This window comes from Aulonocara stuartgranti (assembly GCF_965226115.1).
Source record: "Aulonocara stuartgranti genome assembly, chromosome: 22".
Classification (NCBI taxonomy): domain Eukaryota; kingdom Metazoa; phylum Chordata; class Actinopteri; order Cichliformes; family Cichlidae; genus Aulonocara; species Aulonocara stuartgranti.
Genome location: NC_138957.1, coordinates 17579812 through 17604323, shown reverse-complemented (window position 1 = coordinate 17604323; position 24512 = coordinate 17579812). Strand labels below are relative to the sequence as shown.

The 24512-nt window shown below is 40.7% G+C and overlaps 1 protein-coding gene across 8 annotated transcripts; it reads left to right on the top strand.

Moving 5' to 3' along the window:
• The first annotated feature begins 78 nt into the window (after positions 1–78).
• hycc1 (hyccin PI4KA lipid kinase complex subunit 1) lies at positions 79–24081 on the top strand. Of its 8 annotated transcripts, none has more exons than XM_082522695.1 (13): positions 80–265; positions 8679–8727; positions 12394–12475; positions 13125–13226; positions 13609–13788; positions 14615–14695; positions 14775–14890; positions 15542–15637; positions 16294–16410; positions 16760–16847; positions 19012–19174; positions 20300–20643; positions 21927–22040. In XM_082522695.1, the coding sequence occupies exons 3-12, from the start codon at positions 12425–12427 to the stop codon at positions 20596–20598; spliced, it is 1293 nt and encodes a 430-aa protein (XP_082378821.1). In that variant the 5' UTR covers positions 80–265; positions 8679–8727; positions 12394–12424; the 3' UTR covers positions 20599–20643; positions 21927–22040. The 8 variants fall into 8 exon arrangements, with proteins under 8 accessions (XP_082378827.1, XP_082378821.1, XP_082378826.1 ...); XM_082522697.1 differs by lacking the exon at positions 80–265 and adding an exon at positions 359–609; XM_082522698.1 differs by lacking the exon at positions 80–265 and adding an exon at positions 2780–2798.
• The last annotated feature ends 431 nt before the right edge of the window (positions 24082–24512 follow it).

The following is a 24512-nucleotide window of genomic DNA, read 5'->3' as shown; positions in this document are numbered from 1 at the left end:
GTCTAATTTGATTGGATGGTTTAGTTGGGCGTGCGGCAATTGGATTATATACTTCTCTCTTATTGGCTGAGAAGCCTGGCATTCAGTGTAGAGCGCGTCCTCTTCTCTAAAAGGTAGTCTGAGTGGAGAAAGTAATGAAGATGGAAGGAGGTGATGTTGTTGAATTATTGAGGAGATTTATGGAGTAGCGAAGTGATAGCCGTTTACTCGTCCTAGCGGAACGACGGAGGACGGTGATAGCAGGAAGCTGACAGATAGCATGCCAGTAAGTAAACAGCAACTTCCTCAGTTTGCCTAGAGTCGCCCCTTAGCTGAGCCAGCTAACTAGCTAATCTGTAAGCAACCGTAGTGACAGCTCGAAGTCATTCAGCAAGGCGATATAGAGAGAGTGTGACGGCTCGGGATTAATTTTAGGTCTCTGGCTCATACGGGCTAAAAAATGCTCTGAAGTGAACGGCGGGAGAAAGCTAATGTAATTTTTCCATTGCGCTAACAGTTCACCGGGACAGAAATTCTCGGGGTTTTTTTTGTTTTGTTTTTTAAAAAAAAGAAGGTGTATAACCAGTATTGAGGGTGTGAGACTAGCTGGTTAGCAGCGCCCAGGAACAGGTAGGATCCTACTTAAATCAACTAAATAATATGATATGACACAGCAGGCGGGGGGGCTTTCCAACTTATCATAGTAACGACATATTCTTTGCTACCATTTTGCTTCTGTCCCATCAGTCGTGGAGGCAGACTTTGTACCTGTCTTTATCCTGTTTGGTAGCAGGTGTGTGCACTTGTTATTCCTCAGGTGATTTGTGTTCGTGACAGGGGAAGAGAAACCACCACAGACGGGCATATTGGATAATGCGTTGTTGGGATTTTTCTAATAGCTGTCATGTGATGCAGCTTTTCTCCACACCACTCGTCCTGTTCTGGGGCTTCCTGTATAGGGGGGGGCTGGTGTGAAGCCACAGAGCCTTGCGAGTACGTGCTCGAAGTACTTGAAGTTTAAAGCTGCTCGTTTTACTTCTCTGTGACCTTCGCAAAAAAAGGCTTCTGCTGTTGTGGCAGTTTTTTGTTTTAGCGTTTAATTCGTTGTTGTCCTTTGCTTACCATATGTGTGTGTGTGTGTGTTTACCTTTGACCTTAGGCGGAGGCTGTGCCTAGGGTTTGTTGGTTGGGTGCCCTGTCAGTGTAATGTGTGTGTGTGTGTGTGTGTGCGCGCGCGCGCGCGCGCAGACACAAGTTTAGGCTTGTTGATGTGTGGCACCCATGGCTGCAAGTTTCTTAGGGCTCTTAATGCTTTTTGACAATGAAGCACAGCAGGTCATGGAGCAGAAAGATCGTGCAGGCTCTGCTGTCATCTGGCATCATGGACAGTCGTTTGTGCCAGAGGGCTCATGAAATTTCCTGGCAATTTGAGTGGTGAAAACTGTTGCAGTCTCTTCCATTTTTTTTTTATTCTGTATCTTTTGCACACACAGGCATGGCATGGGTTAAGCTGTATTTTGTACTTATAAATGCCATTATATGTAGCACTTTAACTCTACAAGAAACCTTGAAAATCAAGCTAATTGTATGCAGGAGGCTGCAAGTGAGTTGCCTAACTGTAACAGGATGAGCTGAAACAAAGCATGTGGTGGGGAAAGAAAAGGAAGTGTTAAAAATGGAAGGAAAAACAAAACCCTTATTTTAATCACTTGCTGCGGGAGGATGGAGAATTGGAGGGGCAAGATGAGGGATACATCACTAGCTTAGAGGCAAGAGAGGAGAGCGTAGGCTGCTATAAGAGGATTCCTCGCTGTTGGGTCTCTCTCTCTCTCCCTCAGCAGTGAAAACCACACACAAACCACACACTCTGTTGTCATTTCTACTTAGCTATATGTTTGCATGGATGAAAGAAAATAGAAGCAGAAAAACAGACCTCCGCCTATCCCCTTTCCCCCAAAGCTACACGAAACCTCCTATTGAAGAAGACTTTAGGGGGAGAGCAAGGTGGGAGTCAGTGATGCAACAGAGTTAAGGTAGTCCAAATAAAGAAGATGCCAACAGACAGTGTAAAAGAGAAGTGATATAAACTGAAGAGAGATGTCAAAATAAAATGTTAAAGTCTTCTGAATGGTGTAAATTACTCTTAGCGGGAGGTGGGGTCAAACTGTGAGCTCTGGGCATGATGGAGGCTCTTTCCTGTCTTCCCCTTTTTTGACCACAGTTGCACAACCCTGCCTTTAACTTTGCTTTTACAAACCACAGTGTAGATTAAAGTAGTTCCTTAATAACTTCTGTTTCTGTTCTTGTTTTTTAGTTCCTCTTTTTGATACTAGTTGCTTAGTATAACAGTTAAAGTGTATCTGAAGTCAGGTGTGGGTAATTTGCTACTGTAGGTTTTATTTTACTTTATTACATTCATTTTTATAGTTGTCTTTCATTCCTTTAGCTTTTCTTCCTTGGTGTAGCAGTGTAAGTAGGATTCTCATTGTTTTGCTAAGCAGCAGTTTCTGTAACTAAACCCTGTACCACAGGAAAAAGCAGCTGGGGCAGCTCAGTCACTCTTAAAACCACCCGCTTCGTCATTCTCTTTTCTTCTCCCTTCCATTTAAACGTCCACTCCCATTGGCCTAAACAACTTCCGCCAAAAAAAAAGAAGGAAAAAAAAAAGGAGGTTCCGATTCCGAAGTATGTGTGTAATGGGAAATGATGTAATCAACAGGCAGATATGTATACACGTGTGTGGGTGTCAGCCTAATTCATTCTCACACTTGGACATGCTTCATCTCTCTCACTCTCTCTGCTCCAGCTCTCCCAGACAGGTAGTGTGTGTGTGTGTTCGTGTGTGTGTGTGTTCGTGTGTGTGTGTTCGTGTGTGTGTGTTCGTGTGTTCCTTTTCTTTTAAATGTGGCTTTTGTATGAAACCATGTGAAGGAAATACTGGGCTATTGTATGTCTGCCTCAGGTGTTGTGCATCAACGCTGTAAGATCATCAAGCTCACAGCAAGGATTAGAAATGTAAACTCAAAGCCTTTGTTTTGAAAGAAGTCCTTGGAAGGAGGAGTCACAAATAAGCTCATTTAGACTGGCAGCCCAGTGTGTGTCCGTGTGTGTGTTTGTTAGTTCAAGACAGTAGTGTAGGTGTAAAAATCACAGGGAATGAGCTGTCAACTTCTGCTAGCTCACAGGAACAGGTTTTGTCAAACCAGACTTTGAATAAACACACTTGCACAGGCACACTTGTACAATCCATGACACATCCTCTGCTGCTTTCTGCCATGTAGCTGGCTCTGTCAGCTTTTTGCATTTCTATGGTTAAACTACTTAACATGTAGGATATTCCTTGAGCTCGTCTAGGTCACAGGGACATAGCTGTGTATGTACCATATGTGTGACAGTATCCTTCCTTATCTCATGTGTTTCTCAGAGGCTGAGAGGTTGCCAGGGGCAACAAACATCGACCCCTGATGAAATCTCTGCTTTTATAACCCCCACCAAGGAAGTTTGGCAGTTGGCATGACTGAGTAAAATCTAGCTGTTTCTTATGAAGCTTAGTGAGAAAACTTTCACTGGGTATATTATTTTTAGTTAGTCAGTTTGCAAATAATCCATTGCTGTGCCTCCACATTTCCATGTGAGGAAGTATTGTAATGTTGTAATGAGCATTGTTGTCACAGAGTAATATTTTAAATTACTAATGTTAGATCAGAGGTGTCTGCTCTCTGAATGTGCTTCTAGTGCACCCTGGTGTCGCACTTGTCTTGAGTTATTCACCCCTTGAGATTTCTTTCATACCAAATCACAGATGTCACTATCCCGCTTTTAATTTAGTCATTGATTTCTGCTCTATTTATCTTCCTGGACTGCCCATCTGCAACTCTTCTCCCTTTATCTCACATCTACTTCTTTAGCACATCATCGATTTGTTGCTGTTGCTTGTCAAGCCTGCTCTGCCGCCTTATCTTTGACGCTGGTTTATTCATGTGTTTACTGGTCAGCGTGATTGAGTTGCACAGAGAAAACTCATCAGCTACTGCATCATTTTTGTTCAAGGGTGCTCCCTCCAGTTTGTATTGATTTCTGTCTTGATTAGGGAGCCTGTAATGACACAGAGACCACTAACAAGTTAGCCAGACCTAGATGGAAGGTAAACACCTGCTTAATGACATAATTATGCTCAATAGTGTACTCCCAAGACAATTGCATTTCTATTTTCCTCCACCAGATGATTGAGTCTTCCTGCAGTTTGTCAATAGAGGCTAGAAGTCTTTGAAACAGGTTATTATTTCCTGTGTGCATCTCTGTCTCTTGTGGTTTTAACGTAGTTTCAGATTGAGTTATCATTATATCTGTGTGTGTGCGTCGCTATAGCATAATATTATATGTTGCTTTGCAATATTATATCAATAAAGGGACATCAAATATCAATATTTTATAAAATAAATAAAATTACTCTAAAAATACCCATCTCATGCCAACCATCCTGAGATAACATTAGCCAAGCAAAGTTGCATTAAGTCAGCTCAGCTGAAAAGTAGGGCTGAACGATTATGGAAAATAATCTAATTGCGATTTTTTTTTTTTTGCCCCAATATTGCGATTGCGATGCGATATGCGATTATTTTTTAAGGTCTTTGTCTTCTGTATTATTAAACAAAGACAAGCAATACATCATATAGTATGGCCAATACTATATTACATTAATTTTAAACTGTTCTTTCCTGGAAGACAGACCTCTATTATGATGACATGAGGTGATGCATGAATTGATGACTGACATTTTTATTTAACTTCTTCAATCACAACAGTATATTTGAACATACACAATAGTTTATTTTTAGCTTACAAACATCTGAGCATAAAGTGCTGACAAGGAACCCTGGTGTAAACATTAAAATGAAAGTCAGTACAATGTGCAGATTGCAGAAATATACATAAACAAAATCAGTGGCTTTACCACACTCAGTTTTTCGACATCTGTGAACTACTAGACAGTCATTCAATTAAAAAATAATATTAAATAAATAAAACTAATAAATAAAAAATACACACATCTTACTGATCTCTGCAGTCAGTAACATTACACATAAAGTGCAAACATAATAGCAATTGTATAAACACACACACAAACACGCCTTTAAAGTTTAAAGGCGTGAAATTGGACGGTCTAGTTCTGATTAGCGTCACCGCTGTCTCGGTGGAGTTTAATAAACTCGGCCGTCTGCTTCTTGCTATCTAAAATATAACCAGACAATGGTGTAAATTCTCGACTGTCTCATACTTCTGTTTAATAAGTTTTCTGTTTGACGTTTAGTCAGCTGTGTGAAAACCAAGGAGGAACCCACCCGGGGGATTAATAAAGTTTTATTTTATCTAATCTAATAACTTTAATCTCAGCCAAACCGATTTACTCACGAACAAACAAAACACTGAAAAAAGCCCAACAATAACATTTTTAGGTTGTCTAAGTGACTTATATATCACGTTTAACCCGAGCAGCGAAACTCCGCGGTGATCTGAAAATGATGTGCCGGGAGTTGTGCCGTTCTCGGCCGCATCAGTAACCCTCGAGCTCCCGGCTAGCTGTCGAGCTGGTGGGTAGCAGACGCCTCTGAAAACGTCGAAGCACTTTTGCAAATATGGGATATCTTGATAAACCGAGCAGATATTTGATGTTTACACAACTACTTTCTCGCCTGAAAATATGTTAAAAGTTTATTTTGTGACCCAGAAAGATTAGTATGAGTAATTTTAAAACTTAGTAGCGGCCGCCATTGCTGGAAACTGGAGTTTGGCTGGGCCGCGCTATGAATTCTGGGATATGGTAGTAATTTGGACAGCCTTCGGCGCATTGCTGTGACGTAATCGGTCTACAAATGCGGCCTCAGGAGGATGCAGCCCATGAATTTGGACATGTCCAGAGTATAATCGCAGCCTTTGCGGTTAGAAAATTGCACTTGATCATGTCGCGATATTATCGCAAATGCGATATATCGTTCAGCCCTACTGAAAAGCCAACACACTTAACTTGACAAAGCTACCTCCTAATTCAGAGCAAGGTAATAGCTGAGTCACATGAGCAAAAGATAAGATGGCAACCTCTTTGCATCTAGAAAAACAATCTTGTCTTTGTTTTTGTTTTTCCCTATATTCTCCGACCTGTTGCAGTTTGTGTTAAGTAAACGGTTACCCAGAGCTTATGAGCGTTTCACATCCACTACCACTTATGATCGCAACTAGGGCAGGGCAATATGGCCAAAAATATTTATCACTATATATATTTGAAAATTTGCGATAATGATATAATTGATGCAAGACAAAATACTTTACAACTCCACAACTTTATTAGTGCAAAAAAAAACCCCATTAATTTATTTTCACTTAAACAAGCAGCTGTTTTTATGTGCATTAAAGCTGTATAAAAATGTAATGGTACAAATACAAATTCCTTGCTGACAGTTTAACCAAAAGGCATTTCCAGTGGAAATGGGCTGACATATCCTGAGCCTAACCATGTATAACAGGGGTGTCAAACTCAAATACACAGTGGGCCAAAATTCAAAACTAGAACAAGGTCGCAGGCTAAAATTAATATTTATTGAAAAATATCTTCCTCCAGATTTAAGAATGAATCTCTTCTTATGGACTCAAACAAGTTTTGCTGAAAAACTGAATGTGGAACAAGCAAAGCTTAATACTAAACAATGTATATATTAGCTGTATAATACCAGTAGGCCAGCTCTAATAGTAATTTGGTATGGCTTCGCAGGCCAAATGTAATTAGGCTGCGGGCCAAATTTGGCCCGCGGGCCAGAGTTTGACACCTATCATGTATAATATCCACAAAAGTTAAAAAGAGGTGCTTTGCAACATGAAACTCCACAGTGCCAAATAAATAAGTCAAATACATATCTTTCGGACCATAAGGTGCACGGGATTATAAGGCGCATTAAGCAAAATAAAGCAGTCAGATAAGTCTACCTTTACTCAACTCATTCTTCTTGCTTCCTCCACTTCTGTACCATTGACTCATTAATGCTGAATTCTCTCACAGCTGCTCTCTTCCCATGTTCTACTGCGTGACTGACTGATAGCCTTGTGTTTAAAATCGGCTTCATACGCATGTCTCTTAACAGGTGCCATTTTGGAGTCCTTATACACATACAATACAGTTATATTATGTTGAAGCGCAGTACGTATTACTCTGTGAGGCTCTTGACTATGGTAGCTGTAATGCTCCGACAATCCATCAAGCGGTGCAGCATTGTAGCTTACCAAAGTTGTACTAAAACATTTTTTGACAGATTTCTGAGCGCTGTGTACCACATAAAATCGGTTTGAGGTCAGTAAGCAAAACAGAATTCATACATAAAGCCCACCAGATTATAAGGTGCACTGTCAATTTTTGAGAAAATTAAAGGCTTTTAAGAGTGCCGTATAGTCCGGAAAATACGGTAATAGCGACGGTCCACTTGCATGTTCTACAAAAAAAATGTGCTTTGGTGGCTATCTGACAGACAAAAACCAAACCAGTTCCACGTATCTGAAGTTGCACGTTTTTACAAACCAATTCTGGTTCATCCGTTTCATTCACTGATCCGCTTTTTCACTTCTCATTCTCCGTAGCCGCTATGCTTTTTCCACCATGTGCGTACCAAAACAAAAGCACTGCGCATGTGCATTTTACCCATATTCTATCGTGATATTTAATTTTCTTGTCATTGTAGCTTGGCTGATAGGAGGCAACCTTTCTGCAAACAGTTGCTGTCTGACTTGGATTGACTAAAATCACTCTCAGAGAGATTGTTTAAGGTTTGAAAATAATTGCTGTCTAATGTATAAATGCAGATGGATATCCAACATGTTGTCATTAGTCTGAATGAGTCTTTGTTAGTGAGCACAACTTGAAGGGACTTGACGCAACAGGCTGTCAGCTGGTTGCATTCTGATTGTATTCCTATAGAACATTAAGGTTGTTGAGCACAAATGTAATCGTTAAATATCAATGTCTGCCTACGCAGACAGCAACATATGTCTGATTTCTGATGATTTATCATAATTAATTGTTACATTAGCAGAGAAATTGCATGTAATTGCCATCTTGACGCCATTTATTTGCATGATGATATCAGATTGATTTAGTGAAATGTTGGTATTCCTGGCAATCTCATTATATCGTGATAAATATTTTTGGTCATATCGCCCTGCTCTACTGATAGGTCAGTACTGTAGATTTCTGGATCACTGTTATAAAATGGCAAGAAATAATAAGCCATGTTGTGAACATGACCCATGTTCACGTTTGTGCATGAAGATGAGAGAAGCACAGGGAGGATTTTAAAGCACAGGGTTTTAATAAAAAAAAAAAAAAAAAAAACAGACAAAGGGAGCTTGAAAAGGTCTTTCATATACAGTTTATGAAATAACTGAATTAAAAGCCTGTCACGTCTTCATCACACTGGTTAAATGACACAGACGCAACAGAAAAATGGTGATCAACAAGGCCGATATCGGCTGATGCCAATGTTCACCTGGCGCGTCCATGAGTCCTTGGTATGCTGATCCTATCTTGAACTACGTGAGTCATAAAGTTGAAAAGATTAACAATGTATGACTGATGCGTCATTTGACTGGAAAAAAAATTGACCTGAGTGTTGATTTGAACATGTTATTCATTCATGTTTTGTTTTGTTTTTTTCCAGCCTCCTGTTTTGTAACAGTTTCTGTCACATGTTTCTGCGAAGGCTACTTGTAAGTTGAGCTGGCTACTTCCTTATTTGGCTCTTTGGAAATTATAAATGGCCTCTGTTCTCCATTTCTAACTGGTTATTAGACATATTTATTGATGTGGTTTCAATGACAAGAATAATCTGCATATTAAGGGTGGTCTGACTTCTTCCTCTTAGTATTACTTAATTGCGTGTATCCTTCAATGTTGAGCTGATTTGACTCTTAACCCTTTTCCATTGTCTCTACATTATTATTTTTTCTGTGTATCTTGTTACTGACCATGCATCAAACTTTGTCACTGCAGTTTCTTCCTGCTGCTGGGATTGAAGGCAAATATATCACATAGATAGGCGGCAAGGCTGGCAGCTGGTGATTGTAGCTTTCACGTGTCTTTTTCTGGAGCCATATGATGCAGATGACATGCCCCAGACGCCAGTGTGGACACAGTAGTTGGGTTAAAAGTGATTCTGTAGGAGGAGGAAGAAGTCCTCTGACAAGTCTGACTCATCCTCAGTGTAATCACACTCTTTATTTTGTTACTCAAGTTAGTCTGCCATTAAACAGCATATGCTGGCTGTCCTCGTTGTCCTCATCAGTGTTAAAGAGCAGAACAACAGGCTACCACAAAGGACTAATTTCTGTAAATGGAGGCTATTCTGCGTTATAATCCTTCCACATTTTATGAGTCACTGGCTCCCCTCCCCCCTCGTCATTCCTGTCATTGGTGGAGTCCATAAATAGACACCTGGCTGCCATGAAGGGACCAAGCACTGAAGTAATACAAAAAGAAGCATTTGAATGGATGAAAAAGGCATCTGGAGGCAGAGAGCATGAGGAAAGAGAAATGATGTGTGGGAGGATAAGTGGATGGGTAAAAGAGGGACAGGGAAAGGAAGGCACAAAAATCAAATAACTATTTTTTTTTTAAATTACCATTTTATGCTATTTGTGCTTGTTGGGAGATTTTCTGATTAATATCTGTCCAATAATCTATAGAATGTGGGTTTTGTATTTATTTTAAAGAGTATTTTCTTTAACAGAATATGTTGCGTAATGTTACCTTTCAAAGCCAGCCTTCTACCTGAGGTGAAAGTAAAGACATTTTTAATAACCGCTTGTGTATCTTTTAATCTAAGAAGTGAAACATTGGAGTAGTGTTAAATTGAAAATATGCCATCTTCCCTGCACCAAATTTTAGCACATTTTTCTGTGTGACGGGTATGAGCATAAAAGGACTCTTTCCTTCCCTGTTTTTCTTTTTCCTCAGCCTCTTTCACCAGACATACCAAACATGGAATTTGAGTCTGCATTCAACAGTCAATTTAGCCTTGTACTTGCAGTCTCAGAGTGCGCACACAACACAGGCACCATTCACTGAAAACACAGGATTCATCAGAGAGGCACAGAGGTGGTATCTGGCCTGCCATGGTCTTACAGTGATAGTCACACTGTAGATTTGGTTAAGGGGTCGTCAACATGTACATATGTGTTGCTCCAGTGATACAAAAAAAATGTGACATTTAAGAAGTAAATATTTAAATGTGATTTATGCAGATGCCTCTAAAGAGGATGGTGTTAGGCAGACTCTCACTATTGGTTCATTAGAAAACTGCTGCAGGGATTTCCATCACATTAATGGTCATTGTTAAAATTGAGTTTTTCCTTCCCACTGTCACCAAGTGCTTGCTCAATGAGGCTATCTCATTGTTGGGGTTTCCTCTATTATTGGAGGGTCTTGAAGCAACTGACTGTTGAATTGAAGTCCATGATTTTCACTTACAATGCCCTACAGATATATCAGCGAATATTATGTATTTGTTGATAATAGGGCATCAGCATTTAGAACAGCCAATAAATGAAAATTCAAAGTAAAGAAGACGCATGTAATTAACAATGTTTTGAGTGCTTATGTTGAATAGTTTGTCCACCAAAGGGCATTCGGTGACTTCCCTGTTTGGCAGCACACGTTTGGAATGCCACAAACCTGCTGATCTGAACAGAGTTGGGCAGAGGCTAGACAAATTTGTGACACTAAAAGAAGTTTATTTTTTAAACTTCATTCTCATGTTTTTTTTTTTTTTTTTTCACACAGACTCTTAAATAGCAGCACATAACAAATGTTTTTATGGTTCATGTGTAAAGAGGAAAAAATATCTGCTGATTTATCAAATTTTTAATTGGCAGATATTGATTTTAGTCTTCTATTAGTCAGGGTCTACTTGCATAGATTGTGTGTTTGTTTGTGTGAACAACGATGCCAGTGATTTTAAAAAACAAACAAACAAAAAAAAATCTAATTTATAGTAAAACTAACAATTAACCAGTTCCTACTGTATAAGCATGCACATGTGACTTTATTTATATAAAAAGTGAATTAAAACTGGTAATAGGATGTAGTTAGTTTGTGACAGTTCTCATTACTCTGACCTAAATTTACTTCTCTTGTATTGAAGCTTGTGTCTTTTGCATATGATTAGGTAGAGTGAAGATTTAAGATTGGATGGGCCCCATGGGATTTTCTGGTCTTTAAGTGGGCTGCAGTACTCTTGATTTTGGGGGTGGTTGTACTAAACTATTAATAGAACAACACAATCGGACTCACATGTACCTATGGAAGCATTAACATCTAGCATTCATAGTTAAATAGAGGTGTTTCTCCATAGAGGTGTGTGTGTGTGTGTGTGTGTGTGTGTGTGTGTGTGTGTGTGTTAGACACACACACTGATGTAGATATGATCCTTGAGGAGTCTTATACACTTTTACTTTTCTTTTTCTTTTTTTTTTTTTTTAAATTAAACTTAATTAAAATTTGTGAAATTGAGTGAACAAATACTACTGCGTTTTAATTACACCCAAACTGCAGTAGATTTAGAATTGTGGTTAAACTGTCTTTTTAATTTTTCTACAAGTGACTGCAGGTCTTATAGGATGAAAAGGCCATAAATAGGAGTGTGCAGTAGGAGCCATCTGCTACTGTTTCTCAACAAAGTGAGAATTAAAATGACAACAAAGGAGGCAATAAGTGAAGAAAGAAAAGGTGCCATTGGAGTTTCAATAGAAAAGAAGCCACATGCATGGCGTACAGGGTGCTCAGAGTGTGAATACTGTGATGGACTGGAACCGATATCAAAAATAACAAACAGGAATGGAGGAAGCGGAGATTTCATTGCATCATGAAAATGTCAGCTGAAGTAGGAGAGGAACCTGTCTGTCTGTTTATGGACATATAAACTGTAGCGCCTGTTCAGCAAGTATCTGCATTCAGCCATGCCATATTTCTTATTCTCGTCAGTGCTTGAAAAGAGAAGCCAGCCAGGTTTCTCTGTGTGGGTGATTTATGATTTTTATTTATTTATTTTTTTCGATTTGTAAGCCTAAGTTGAGAAGGCGGCGCCTGCAGAGGTGTGTGTCTGGAGAGCAGTGAGCGGGAAGGAGAGACTTACTGTTTGATGTGTAACAGAATTTTTCTTTTTTTTTTTTCTTTTTTTTCTGAAAGTTACCAAAAATAAAAAAGAAGGCTGATAGATTTAGTGGAGCTTTGTTCAAGTGTGGACTGTTTGTATGTGTTCTGTATATTTGCGGTCATAAATGTTAACATTTATTATGCAGAGTGTGTGTTTTTGTTTGTTTTTGTTTTAATCAGGGTTTCTTTTTCCTTTTTATTTTATTTTCTTTTATTTTTTTTAGGTAGAGGTAACTCCACTGCAGATGAAGGAACATGTTGGCTATGGACCAAGGAGTGGTGGAGGAATGGCTGTCAGAATTTAAGGTAAAGCTTCATTTTCTGTATGAAAGTGTTTGTTTGGGCAGGGAAAAAAATACTAAAAAAGTCATTTACCTGTGATCTGTATACAGTACATACTCTGCTTCTTATTATTGACAGGATTTATTTCACACATAAACAAACACACTTTGAAGTGCTTCGCTACCAGAAAATTGCACGCTCCTACTCAAATATGAGCATTTGCTGTTAGGTGACCAGTACTAGAGCTGCGGCTTAGTGACGAATATTAATGAAGGAGCAGATGAGATTTTTTTTTTTTTTTTTTCTCTCCTGTGTGAATGTGTGAGGACCAATCTGCTGTCATGTCTGTAAAGTTGACCTAATATAACCAGCTCAGTGTGACAGACAGTGATTGTGGTTAAAGAAGCTGTCAGGGTCTCTGCAGGATTTCACTGCTATTAAAACGTCATTTCAGAAGCAGCAAAACCAGACTATCAGTCTGCTTTGCTGCTAAATGGCAGATTTTATTAATAAAAATAAAAAAAGCAATGATATATATATTCTTTTTTTTGCAAATCAGTGTAAATAATATGAATTTGTGTTTGTCTTTTCAGTGTTTGCTTTTCAAACTGAAATGCTGTAAGACCTAAATGTGTAGCATGTTAAACTTCAGCTGGTTACATATGTGTTTCAGACCCTTCCTGACAGTGCCGTCTCCACCTATGCTGCCTCACTAAAAGACAAAGGTGCCCTGGTCCCTGCACTTTACAAGGTCATCAGAGAGAACTACAGTGACGTATGTAGATATAAATCTTTTATTAACTTGAAAATTAGATTGTAAAAGTTTGACCACCCAACCTTTAACCAGTACTTAGTATTTAGTCATGTGTTCAGTCCGACCATTTACCTGCTTTGTTTTTGTTATTGTTATATTTTTGCTCAGGCTTGATAATCTTGTGTTTATGGATGTGTCAGATTTGCAAACACACTGCGTCCCTCAAGCAGTGCTGTGTTTATACCCTGATCTTATCGTTGAACCGTAGATGCTAGTTGCAAAATTTGTTGCAAATGAGTTGGCAGTTCTTGTCTCGTGATTTTTACTTTGTTTTTTATTTTAAATGTTGTGGCCTAATTGTATGCCATGTGTTTTTTCTCTTTTGGATATGTGTCCCATGCAGTTACTAGAGCCAGTGTGTCACCAGTTGTTTGAGTTTTACCGGAGCGGTGAGCCGCAGCTGCAGCGTTTCACGCTACAGTTCCTGCCAGAGCTCCTGTGGAGCCTCCTGTCCGTCAGCGCAGCCAGAGACCCCCACACCTCCGGCTGCATCGAGGCCCTGCTGCTAGGCATTTACAACCTGGTGAGGGAGAGGGTGAAGCACTTGTTGCAGTTGTTTTCTAGTTGCAGAGATGAAGCTCACGGGTGATCGGTTTTATTTATTTTTTACTAGAGGTGAGCTGCTCTGGTTGACGGCAATAAAATGTATCTAGTGTTTTAAGTGCACAGTAAGGAAAAACACTAGAAAAGTCTTTGATCCTTACCAAGTGGAAATTATCATGCAATTTGCCAACAAAGAGGACTTAACTGCTCAACTATTTCAGGGATCTGCGTCATAAGTTTTGAAAGATTACTTTCTGCCATGTTAGACAGCCGTGACAGGAAATACGGGGGAGGAGTGGTGGAAACAGTGACTTTGCACATATACACTGATGGACAGCACCTTGCAAATGCCTTTTTTCATTTGCAGATAGATGGGAGTATTAGAAGTGATTAAAGTTTGAGTTGTATTTCATCCTTTTCAGCTCCGAGTGATCTATCAGCAAAGTCCACTGTCTCCTCACTTCCTCTCTGAATACCAGAATAGGTCAGCTGTCACTCAACATACTGGCTGGTTCCCATTAATCTGTTTTGACATTAACATGCACATAGAGGGGCACCAAAACCCCGCGGTTTGTGCCTGTGTGAGCACGCATGCATACATATGAGTGCACACCAACAAAGTGTCATTAGGGAAATGAGACCCTCAGGTTTATACACAGCCACCCACACATGACGGATGACTGTGCTCGAAGAGATCAGCACACGCTCTTTAGAGGTTTGAGGGCAGACGCAGATGAAAAAAGGGCTTTTTTATTTTTGCTTTTGCCCACATAAGTTTTCCCTCTTCCTGTCTTTCTCTTTTACAGGAAATAGTTGATAAGGATGGACAGAGTAAGGTGTTATCTTTTACCGTCCCTTCCCTCTCCAAACCCTCAGTTTACCATGAGGTGAGTGTGTCCTTCATTCAAAGTTGTGCCAGGGTTGTTTCTGCAGAAATGTACTTACATAAACTGTATCCACCTCTAGCCTTCAACTATTGGCTCCATGGCCCTTACCGAAGGAGCTTTGGCTAACCATGGGCTGAGCAGAGTGGTGTACAGCGGGCCTCACCTCCAGAGAGAAACCTTCACAGCACAGAACAGGTAAGACAGTCATGTTGGTTTTAAAATGTGCTTTACCTGTAGCAGGATGTCAGTCTGTTCGTTTTCAAAGTGGCAGCAAACACCAGCTAATTAACAAAATAAGAATGCACATAAAGGAAGATGGAAAATCTGATCAAAAAAGGTACTTTTACTTATTCATTTGTGAATGCATGCTTTGTATTATAGCCTAAAAAGGACATATTACCTTTAATAACAAACTGGCTAAAACAGATTCATGATGACTTGTGTACTGATGGGGAATTAAGCTGCTGCCATGGTTTTTATTTTAGGGTAGCTTCAGCTGTGGCCTGTGGCAGTTGTCTCTGCCTTGTTACATTTAAACTTGTTATATTGCCATTAGGGTTTCTTAAATTATTCTAACTGAGATGAAAGACTGGCGGCCATGTTGGCCTGAACTGAACGTCCTCTGCCTTAACCATTTTTAATTTTAACAAATCGCTTGTTTTCCAGTAGGAGAATTCTTATTAGACAAAAAAGTGGTGCATTTAAAGATCCCACACAAATATTATGAATGTTTTGGTTCTTGTTATCCTAATCCTATCATATCCTGTACAGATGGAATTTCAGGTTTTAAGATTTTGGTGTGTCTTGCGTAACGTGCCATTTCAAGGGTTTGTTTGTGTTATTGAGATTTGAGGTGCTGACCTTCCTCCTGCTTTGCTACAACGCCGCTCTCAGCTACATGTCCTCCACCTCCCTGCAGTCCCTCTGCCAGCTCAGCTCCAGGTAAAATATATAAACACACACACGCCCACGAGCATTAGCATTTGTGGGTCACTACAGCTGGGTCAGACGCACACAAACTGCTTTCCAACTTTATAGCTTGTGTTGCTGAAGTTCTAGGTAATATTTTATGGAGGCAACTTACAAACACACACCCACACACGCATGCGCGCACACGCGCGCACACACATACACACACGTTTGCAAGTTGCTGCTTATCTGATCCTCTTATAGACTTTGCTGCCAGAGAGAGCCAAGATATCGCTATTTGGCAAAGAGCTGCAGTGTACACACATCCCAGCTCAGTAATCTGAGCATTGGTCTGCTGAGCTAAAGAGAAGTCATCGGCCTCGATTTCTGCCTAACTGTTTGCCGTGTTAGCAGCGCTGTACAATGCATAAAGCTTCTAATATACGGTACAGGTGTTACCTCATGCTTTTTGACTCCTCTGAAGCTTGTTAGATGCATGGTGTGTGGGGGTGTGGGTGTGGTTTAACTTAGAATCTTGCTTGGTGAGTTTCACATCAGCTCAGCTTGCCACACAGTTAAGTAAATGGCTTTAATGGTGCTGCAGCTAAGTGGCCCACTGGAGTGGTTTCTCTGCTTCCATTCTTACTCATCTAAACCTCTCTAATGTGTTTTTATTGGTTATCTACCAGGGTGTGTATTTGTGGTTACCCACGGCAACAGATGCGGCGGTACAAAGGCATTAACGCACGGCTCACAGTCACATCAGAGTTCCTGGTTCAGCTCATCACAGGGATCCACTACGCCTTGTGAGTACAAACGCACACGCCAGCACACAGTGAAAGTTCTCATGGCGTCACAATGTCAAAGTTGCGTTGTTAAAAAGATTCCACAGAGATTGGGTACAGGAAGCTCCTGATACTCGTTAAGATAATTAGTGCAGACAGTTTATGTTCCAAGCTTACATTTTATAAGTGATGTGAAAACGTAATTACAATCTTTTCTGTTGTCTCAGCTAATTTCTTTAAATTGTACTTATTTCAGCATGTCAGATTAAAATAAAATGATAATAACAATAATCCCTTAATCTGTTTTAGACTAACAAACTGTGTGTGTGTGCGTGTGCGCATGTGTGCGCACATTTCTGCTCCTGTGTAGGTGTAATGGTGAAGTTGACCTGGGATCCAAAGCACTGGATGACGTTCTGTATCGAGCCCAGCTAGAGTTGTTCCCCGAAGCCCTGTTGGTGGGTGCAATGATATTTTTCTGCCACTATCACACCTCCTCTAAGTGTGTGTCTGTGTCTTTAAGTGTAAGAGAGAGGGGAGAGCATGTGATGGTTGTGCACATGCTGGCTTCTGGTTTTGTTTCATGCACGGCACAGTATACGGCATTGTCTTGGTGTGTGTGTGTGTGTGTGTGTGTCAGTCAGAGTGCAAGCAGAGTGTAATCCCACGAGATTATTACATGCTTTCCACTCTGCTCCGTTAAGCTATAATCCTTGCGGCCCAGGGAGTAGAGGATTGAACCCGCACTTACAGTATTACTACACAGTTCAAGGTGTGCTCCTTCACAACAATCAAAACAAACAGCATTTACACTCATATTAGTAACAGTGGTGATGGTTTATTTTATTTTTTTCCCGTGTAAAGGAGTTGCACATGTGATACTGTGGAAAGTTTAAAATGTCAATTTTGTGTTGTCGGTTTCTGTGTTGCAAGTGGAATACACCAGGTGGCTGCTAGCTTAGCGTGCCGTGGTGGCGTGTCCCTCATGAGACCAGTGTGCCGAAGCCTCACAGACAAAAGACATGTTGTGTTGTGATTATGAGTCTTTCTGCCGTGTGTTACGTGCTCGGCTGTTAGGAGATTATTAGTGCAAGTGCCCCGTGAGGAGCACTAGGAACAAAGATTATTGTATAAAGACTTGTGAAATCCATTTCAGTGTGACACACAAGTCTTTGTTTTCCTTCTTTTTATTTTGCTTCTTCCGTTACTTAATTCCTGCATGTCTACTATGTGCAAGTGAAATTATTGATGAGATGTTGTTGGATTAGCCACTTGACAGAACATCAGCGTGTACTTCATGTCCATCCTGTGCTTGGTTGATGGGGTCAATTTTCTAATGTGGTTGAAGCAGGGATGCTCTGACATAGTGTCTGAATATCATATGTTGGCTGATATTGGTCACCAGGAGCAGAGCTTCTCCTGTTTCACATCAGGTTTTTGTTGGCTAAGTGAAATACTTAAAACTGATTTATTATTATTATTATTATCATTATTATTACTATTATTATTATGTTAAGTAGAATAAGTTAGTATCAACATCAGCTATCAGCCCAATTGAAGGCTCGGTGTGTATACATCCTAAGTTGTGCTTGCTATACATTGGTACTGTTTTATTTTTTTGGTTTTTGGTTGTTGTTGGTTTTTTTTGGGTTTTTTTGGGTTTTTTTTGTTTTTGGTTTTTTGTTCCCAATAAGGGAAAAAAGATATGGAAATGAAAGTAGAAACTTTCTGTAATTTTTGGAGCTGTAAAATGGCATACACTTATAATATCGACAGCTTTGTAACTTAGCTTAAAAACTCTAAATTTGGCAGTGCACAGTAAATCCTCGGCACTTGATCTTGCATAAAAACATAATTATAGTAAACACTTTTAAAATGGTAAAAATTCTGCTTATGTTATTTTTGCACTAATGCAAATTCGCACTAGCTTTCGATAACAGTTAGTTGTAGTAAAGCTGCTTCAGAGTTTTATGCCACCTGAGCCTGAATGCAACATGAGACTGCTGTATTCTTCCATCAGTCTCAGTTCACTTCATACTAAGATTAGTGTGTGTAAAGATGTTGGGGCATAAATCCTTTTTTTTTTTTTAATATAAAAAAATGTCTGAATACAGCTGGTGTTAAGTGTAACAGGTGTCTGACTAATGGTTAACCATGACCTGGGACATAAATTTACCATTGCCTTCATAAACCATAACTGTCTTTAAACCCAGAAATTTTAAACATTACCTAAAAATAAAACTTGAACTTTGAAACCTAAAAGAGCAAACATAGACAACAGGCTGTAGTTTGTCTATGAACTTTATTACATTGTTAGATGATTGTAATAATATAACGACATCTGCTGTGCAGCTAAGGAAGCTTTCTGGCAGAATTGGAATCAATTGAACTATAATTAAATTTAAAATCTATAATAAAATTATTGGTTTTTGGGTTATTTTTCCATCTTGATGGGTGCATAATTTCAGTGTGGCCTTCATCTGTGTGCTGGCTTCTTGCACTCAGTCATCAGAACTTTGAGAACCCCCATGATCTAAGGCTCAATGTCTTTCTCCTAAAATGTGTTACAGAGTAATAGACTGAACTGTGAAGCAGTAAATGTGTGATTCTTGTTATCTCCAGGTGGGTAACGCCATTAAGTCATCACTGCACAGTGCAGCACTGAAAAGCAACAATAAGGAGGGTGCGCGGAGTATTCAGGTGGAGATCACACCTACCTCCTCGAGGATCTCCCGCAACGCTGTTACCTCCCTCTCGATCAGGGGACACCGCTGGAAGAGACATGGTGAGACGCATACACAGGCCTAACGCAAACTTGCCAAACAAGAGTTCCTACACGCTTCTCTCATGTTTTAAAAGAAAAAGGTAAAACCAACAAATGAATTTAACACCAAAGGAGAGAGCAAGAGGTTTAGATCTCATCATGCGCTTTCCCCTTTTTCACTGTGTGACAGTCGACGTGTTGTTGTCATCCCTCATGGAGCCCCTCAATATCATAGATTGCCCATCCTCAGCTTTCTAACTAGTGCCGTCCCTCTCCGTCTTAGAATCTGCTCATTGAAAACCACCGCTTCCTGTCTGATTTCTGAGAATACTCTTGAGATGCTGGCAGCACAGGGACAGAACAGCCTGCCAGGCAGACAGATTCAGCATGCCACATAAATCAGATCAGACAGAGTGCAGGTAGTGTTTTTAAAGTAGGATACTGGTGGAAAATTTGTGTGTGCTTATCTTTTGTGCAGTTTCAGCCTTGTGCCGAAGACTTTTATTAATATTATAATGACCACAGAACAAATGAATCAGACTTCCATTACCCTCTAGAGTAAATGATGGCAGCCTCTTTGTGGTGCAGAATTAGGAGAGGGCTGTTCTCTTTTCCCAGTGTAGCTACGTCTGGGTAAATTACAGCCTTGAGCTAGTTTAATAAGTAGGTTTCACATTGAGTCTAACGCCTGCTTTTTCTGTCACAGATCGTACTTTTGTGAATATGAATATATATATATATATATATATATATATATATATATATATAAATATATAAATGCTTTTGTTATGAGCAGATGGAGGAAAACGGTATTAAGTATTCATTTATTTGCGAGGATGCACAGTGATCTATGAACAGTATTATTTCATTTGAGTGCTGTGTTCGTATTCACTCCCATTTAGCATGTACGTTGACCATGTGTTATGTTCTGATCACTATGATTTGTTTTTTATTTTTCTGCCATTACATTGATTACCTGTTTGTCTCTGTGTTTTTTCTGTTGTCTGTGATCTTTTTTTTTTTTTTTTTTTTTTTTGGCAACCTTTTTTGTTTTTCATGTACCTCTGCATGAAATGTGCATGTGCGTGCATGTGTCTATATGTTTGTGTATTGTTTCACTACCCCGTCCATGCACCCACCCACCAGCAGAGAACCAGGAGGTGTGTGTAGACGGTGAAGCTGCGGTGGGGGGCGTGGCCATCCCAGAGATCAATGTAACGGGCGTGAGCGGTGATCGAATGCCCAACGGGGACTCCCTGCGGCCACGCCCCGATGGCCGTTCCCCGGCAGACGGCGACATGATGGGTGCCACCTCTGAGGTCAGCATGGACCCCCGAGGTCATGACTCCAGCATACGTCTGGAGGTCAGGAGGCAGAAGTCTGTGAGGCGAATGGTGGAGAATGAGGGGTCTGGGTCAGCCTCCACAGGGAGGAACCAGTACTAAGGTCCTACCCCTCCTTCCCCTTGCCCCACTCATGGGGTAACCTAGGTAACCAATTGTGGGGTCGTGGTCTAAAAAAGCTGCATGATCTTTTTTTTTTCTTTCCCCCCCTTTGTACCTGTTTGCGTTGGGTTCTACCCTCCTCTCACTGTGCTGCTCCTCTCATCTGTCTATTAAGCATCATTCATTTTTACTCTCTCCTTTGTGGCTAAAGCTTCTTCATAAAGATCTCCTGCTGGAATTTCTAAAGGGCAAATGAATTATTTAAGATGCCACTGAATAACAGATCGATAACCTAATAAAAAATGCATTAAAGTCAAAGGAATGACATGTGCTTATGATGAGCGAGTTGATGACATTAAAAGCAGAGCATTAATCAGAGAGGGGAATAGTAACGGTGTTAAAATGAGACTTTCCTGATCAGTGAAGGTCACCCCAAAAGCCTATACTCACTGTTAAGTCATGATGACCTTGAATAAAAAGACCTAGATATCTTTGTTAGCATATCGAGGAAACTCCTGTGTTTTCGCCGCAGTTATCAGAGACCTTCTTGGTCTGTTTGCCTCGACACATTACCCCAGGTTGCACCTGGTCACAGATTACTTCCTTCTGACTGGTAGGTAGGAACTGAGAAACGATACGTTGGTCTTGAATTATGTGCTTTCGCCATATTTAAATTTAGAATCCAATGAGTGCATATTTGTTTTGAAGAGGTTAAATCTGAGCACGAAAGTAAGTGTAACAAGACCTGCTTATCTGTTTTTCAGCTGTTCTGGTGTTTGTGTCACAGTGGTAGCATCAGATTAGAAATGTGTGTTTGTGAATGTGAAGGTGGTTGGAAGCTCACACACAGTTGTGGATGCATGAATTCAAGAAAACAGGAAAAGTTTTCTTGTGTATTTAGAGTTAGTGAAGAGAGAAAAAATATTTAGGGTGTGCCTTGGTTTGCTTCCCTTACTTTCCCTTCATGGTCTTTCATAGGTTTTGCTCTTAGATGCTGTCCTTTCCTGCTTTTGGGATCAAACATGCACTCCTCTGCCACTAAATTACTGACCGTTGTCTCACAGAGCTGCTGGGTCTCTCAACCTGTGTACTGTACCCGGACTTACTGTTTCTGGTCAGGTGGTGAAAGATTGCAGTGTGAGGTCGCCACCTGCTGGACAGTGATGGACCTCCTCTGTCATCCAGCAGCATGATATTGCGCAAAATTCAAACAAGCCTCTAAAGGATTGAATGGATTAGACTGGATGACAGATGAGGTTCTTCACTTTTGACACGTGTGCCGTTTTCTCATGTTTCTCTTGTTTCCTCTCCCCTTGTCTATCTCACAGACGCAGTGGATCTGGGTTCCCCGGATGAGCTGATGGATATTTCGGAGGTGGATGAAGGGGTTTGGCCAGGTGGCGCGGGGCCTGACATGACCCCACCCACCATCACTATCAGCAACAGTGTCACAACATTGAACCTGGGGGCCAAAGCCATGAAGAAGTGTCGGCTTGGCGGGCGGACCAGCAAGGACAAGGACAAGGAGGCGGGCCCTCTGATGCCAGGCCGGGCCGCCAGCGAGAACGCAGAGCTGTCTGTTAAGCGGCTAACGCTCACTTCCAGCCAATCGGTGCCCAAAGCGGGAGCCCTCACCAGCCTGACGCGCACCGCCAGCGCCGTTTTCTCACGCTCCTTTGAGCACGTGGCCAGCGGCAATGCCCCTCCCTCAAGCAACCACACCACCTCCGAAGCCGGCCGCTACTCCTGCAGCCTGCAGGAGGAAGGCTTGGCGTACTTGAGTCCAGCGCCAAATCACACACAGCGCTCCCCCAGCATTAGCGTTCATCTCGGCTCTGACCTTTGAACTCAAGTGTGACTCTTGACTCGTCTCTGATCCTGTGACCCCATACCTGTGACCTGGAACTCCAAGCCATGCTAACTGCAGTTGACTGCAAAAGAAACACTCCAGCTGTTTCCCCCTTGTCACTCCATTTTTTTTTTTTTTTTTTTATCCCCCCCCCCCCCGGTGTCTTTAACTCTGTGCTGTGAAATGCCGAGCGCAGTCAGAGGCACGAGGACGCCGCTTACAGCTTTGTCTGACTTTTAGCAGTGCGCTCATGACCTGGACATAACTGTGGTCGTAAACGAGCGTGCTTAAAATTCAAAATCACTAAGAAACTATGTGGAAAAGTACTTCAAAAGTGATCTAATCTGTATTTGTTGCCCTCTGCATGGCTTTTCCATACATCCATCCTTACCGCCCAGGTTTGTTAAAGGGCACATGTTGAGTGCGCGAGCATGTTTGTGAGTGAGTGAGTGTGTGTGCGTTGACTTTATCTGTACGTACAACTGTTTTTAGATAAAAAGGCTGCTGATTGATGAAGTGAAATAGTTGATTCTCCTAGTTGGAACACTGTTTCTACTACTTTTATAAAAAAAAATAATGATTATAATAATGGATTCCTTCCCATAGCAATACAAAACTGTTCTATTCAGTGGGGTTTTTTTTTTTTTGGTTTTTTTTTTTTAATATTTTGGGCTGTTTACTGAATCTTCCTTCTGTTGGCACTTATCAGAAGTTATGCCTGTGCTTTATTCGTCCTAAAGAGAAACAAAAAACCTACAACTAAAACATTAAAAATCAACCAGTATGATAAGAATCTGGTCTTTATGTTTACAATCACACAGTATTCTCATTAAAGATGGAGAAGCAATATTACCCCTGCCCCACCAACCCCCCCACCCCCCTCGCTCCTTCCTGAACTGCTGTGTATTTGATGGCAAAAATTTAAAACGAAGACAAAGAGGATTTGGGTTTTTAATGGATGATGGCTGTGTGTGCGTGCGTGTGTGATTTAAGTATTAAATTTTGCACATGGAAGAACAAATGAGTTGTGTTTTTTCAGCGCTGGTATTTTCTTATTCATGAGAAAGTTTTGACTCTCAAACATCGTCTTTCCCTGTAAGAGAAAAATGCTTTGGAACCTTTAAAAAAAGAGCAACAAAGTGATTAAAGAATTTGGTACTTCACAGTGAAGTTCCACTGACTCTACCTTAAATGTGGAAGATCGTCTGAAGCAACAGGGCATCTTTCCCGTCCTGTGATCCACTCACCATTCCAGCTGTTTGTAGTGCTTTAGTGACGTGTTTCCTGTGTCTCCTCTTGTCGTTCATCACTGCACAAGACATGGTGATATTCTCTTGTACCAGCAAACAAATAAAAACTCCAACCATCAGCTAATTTTGATGTCTTAAATCAAGCGTTCATGCTGCTCGACCCCCAAGCAAACTTGTAGTCTGTTGTCTGTATACTAGAGCTGTGTGTCTGTAGCGTGGTGGGACAATAATCATGTTTTTCTGTGTGTGGTTTAACAGAATGTGAACGGGTAAGCTGTTGTTGTACATCATACTGTTGTACTCAAGACCGGTTATATTGGCCTTTCTACGTCTGAAAATAACTCACTGCTACAACTTCTGGGAATAAAGTGTTTCTATATTTCACTTTTCTGCTCTTGTGTTTGTTTTTTCTGCTCATCACTAAACATCACACTAAAGTCACCTGAAACCCTTTCAAGTTTTTATATAAAGCATGCACATACAGGACTGTGACAAGTCTGGAGTCACCCCTCACTTCTTATTTTTAAAGTGATCTTGAGCAGTAGCTCTCTAGCCATGCAGGGAGAAGGCATGCTGAGGTACACAAGAACTGGACTGAAAATCAGTAGATACTGATGACCCCAAACACACTGCCAGTGCAGTGGAAACGTACCTGAATAGAAAAAGACACAACACAATGCTGCCAGTGATGGATTACTAAAGCAGTGTGGGATCATTTTGACAGCGAGCAGAACAAAATGTAGCCAACATCTGGAGAAGAGCTTTGAATGTTCTTCAAGAATCCTTAAGACTACTTCAAGAAAGGACAAGTAAGC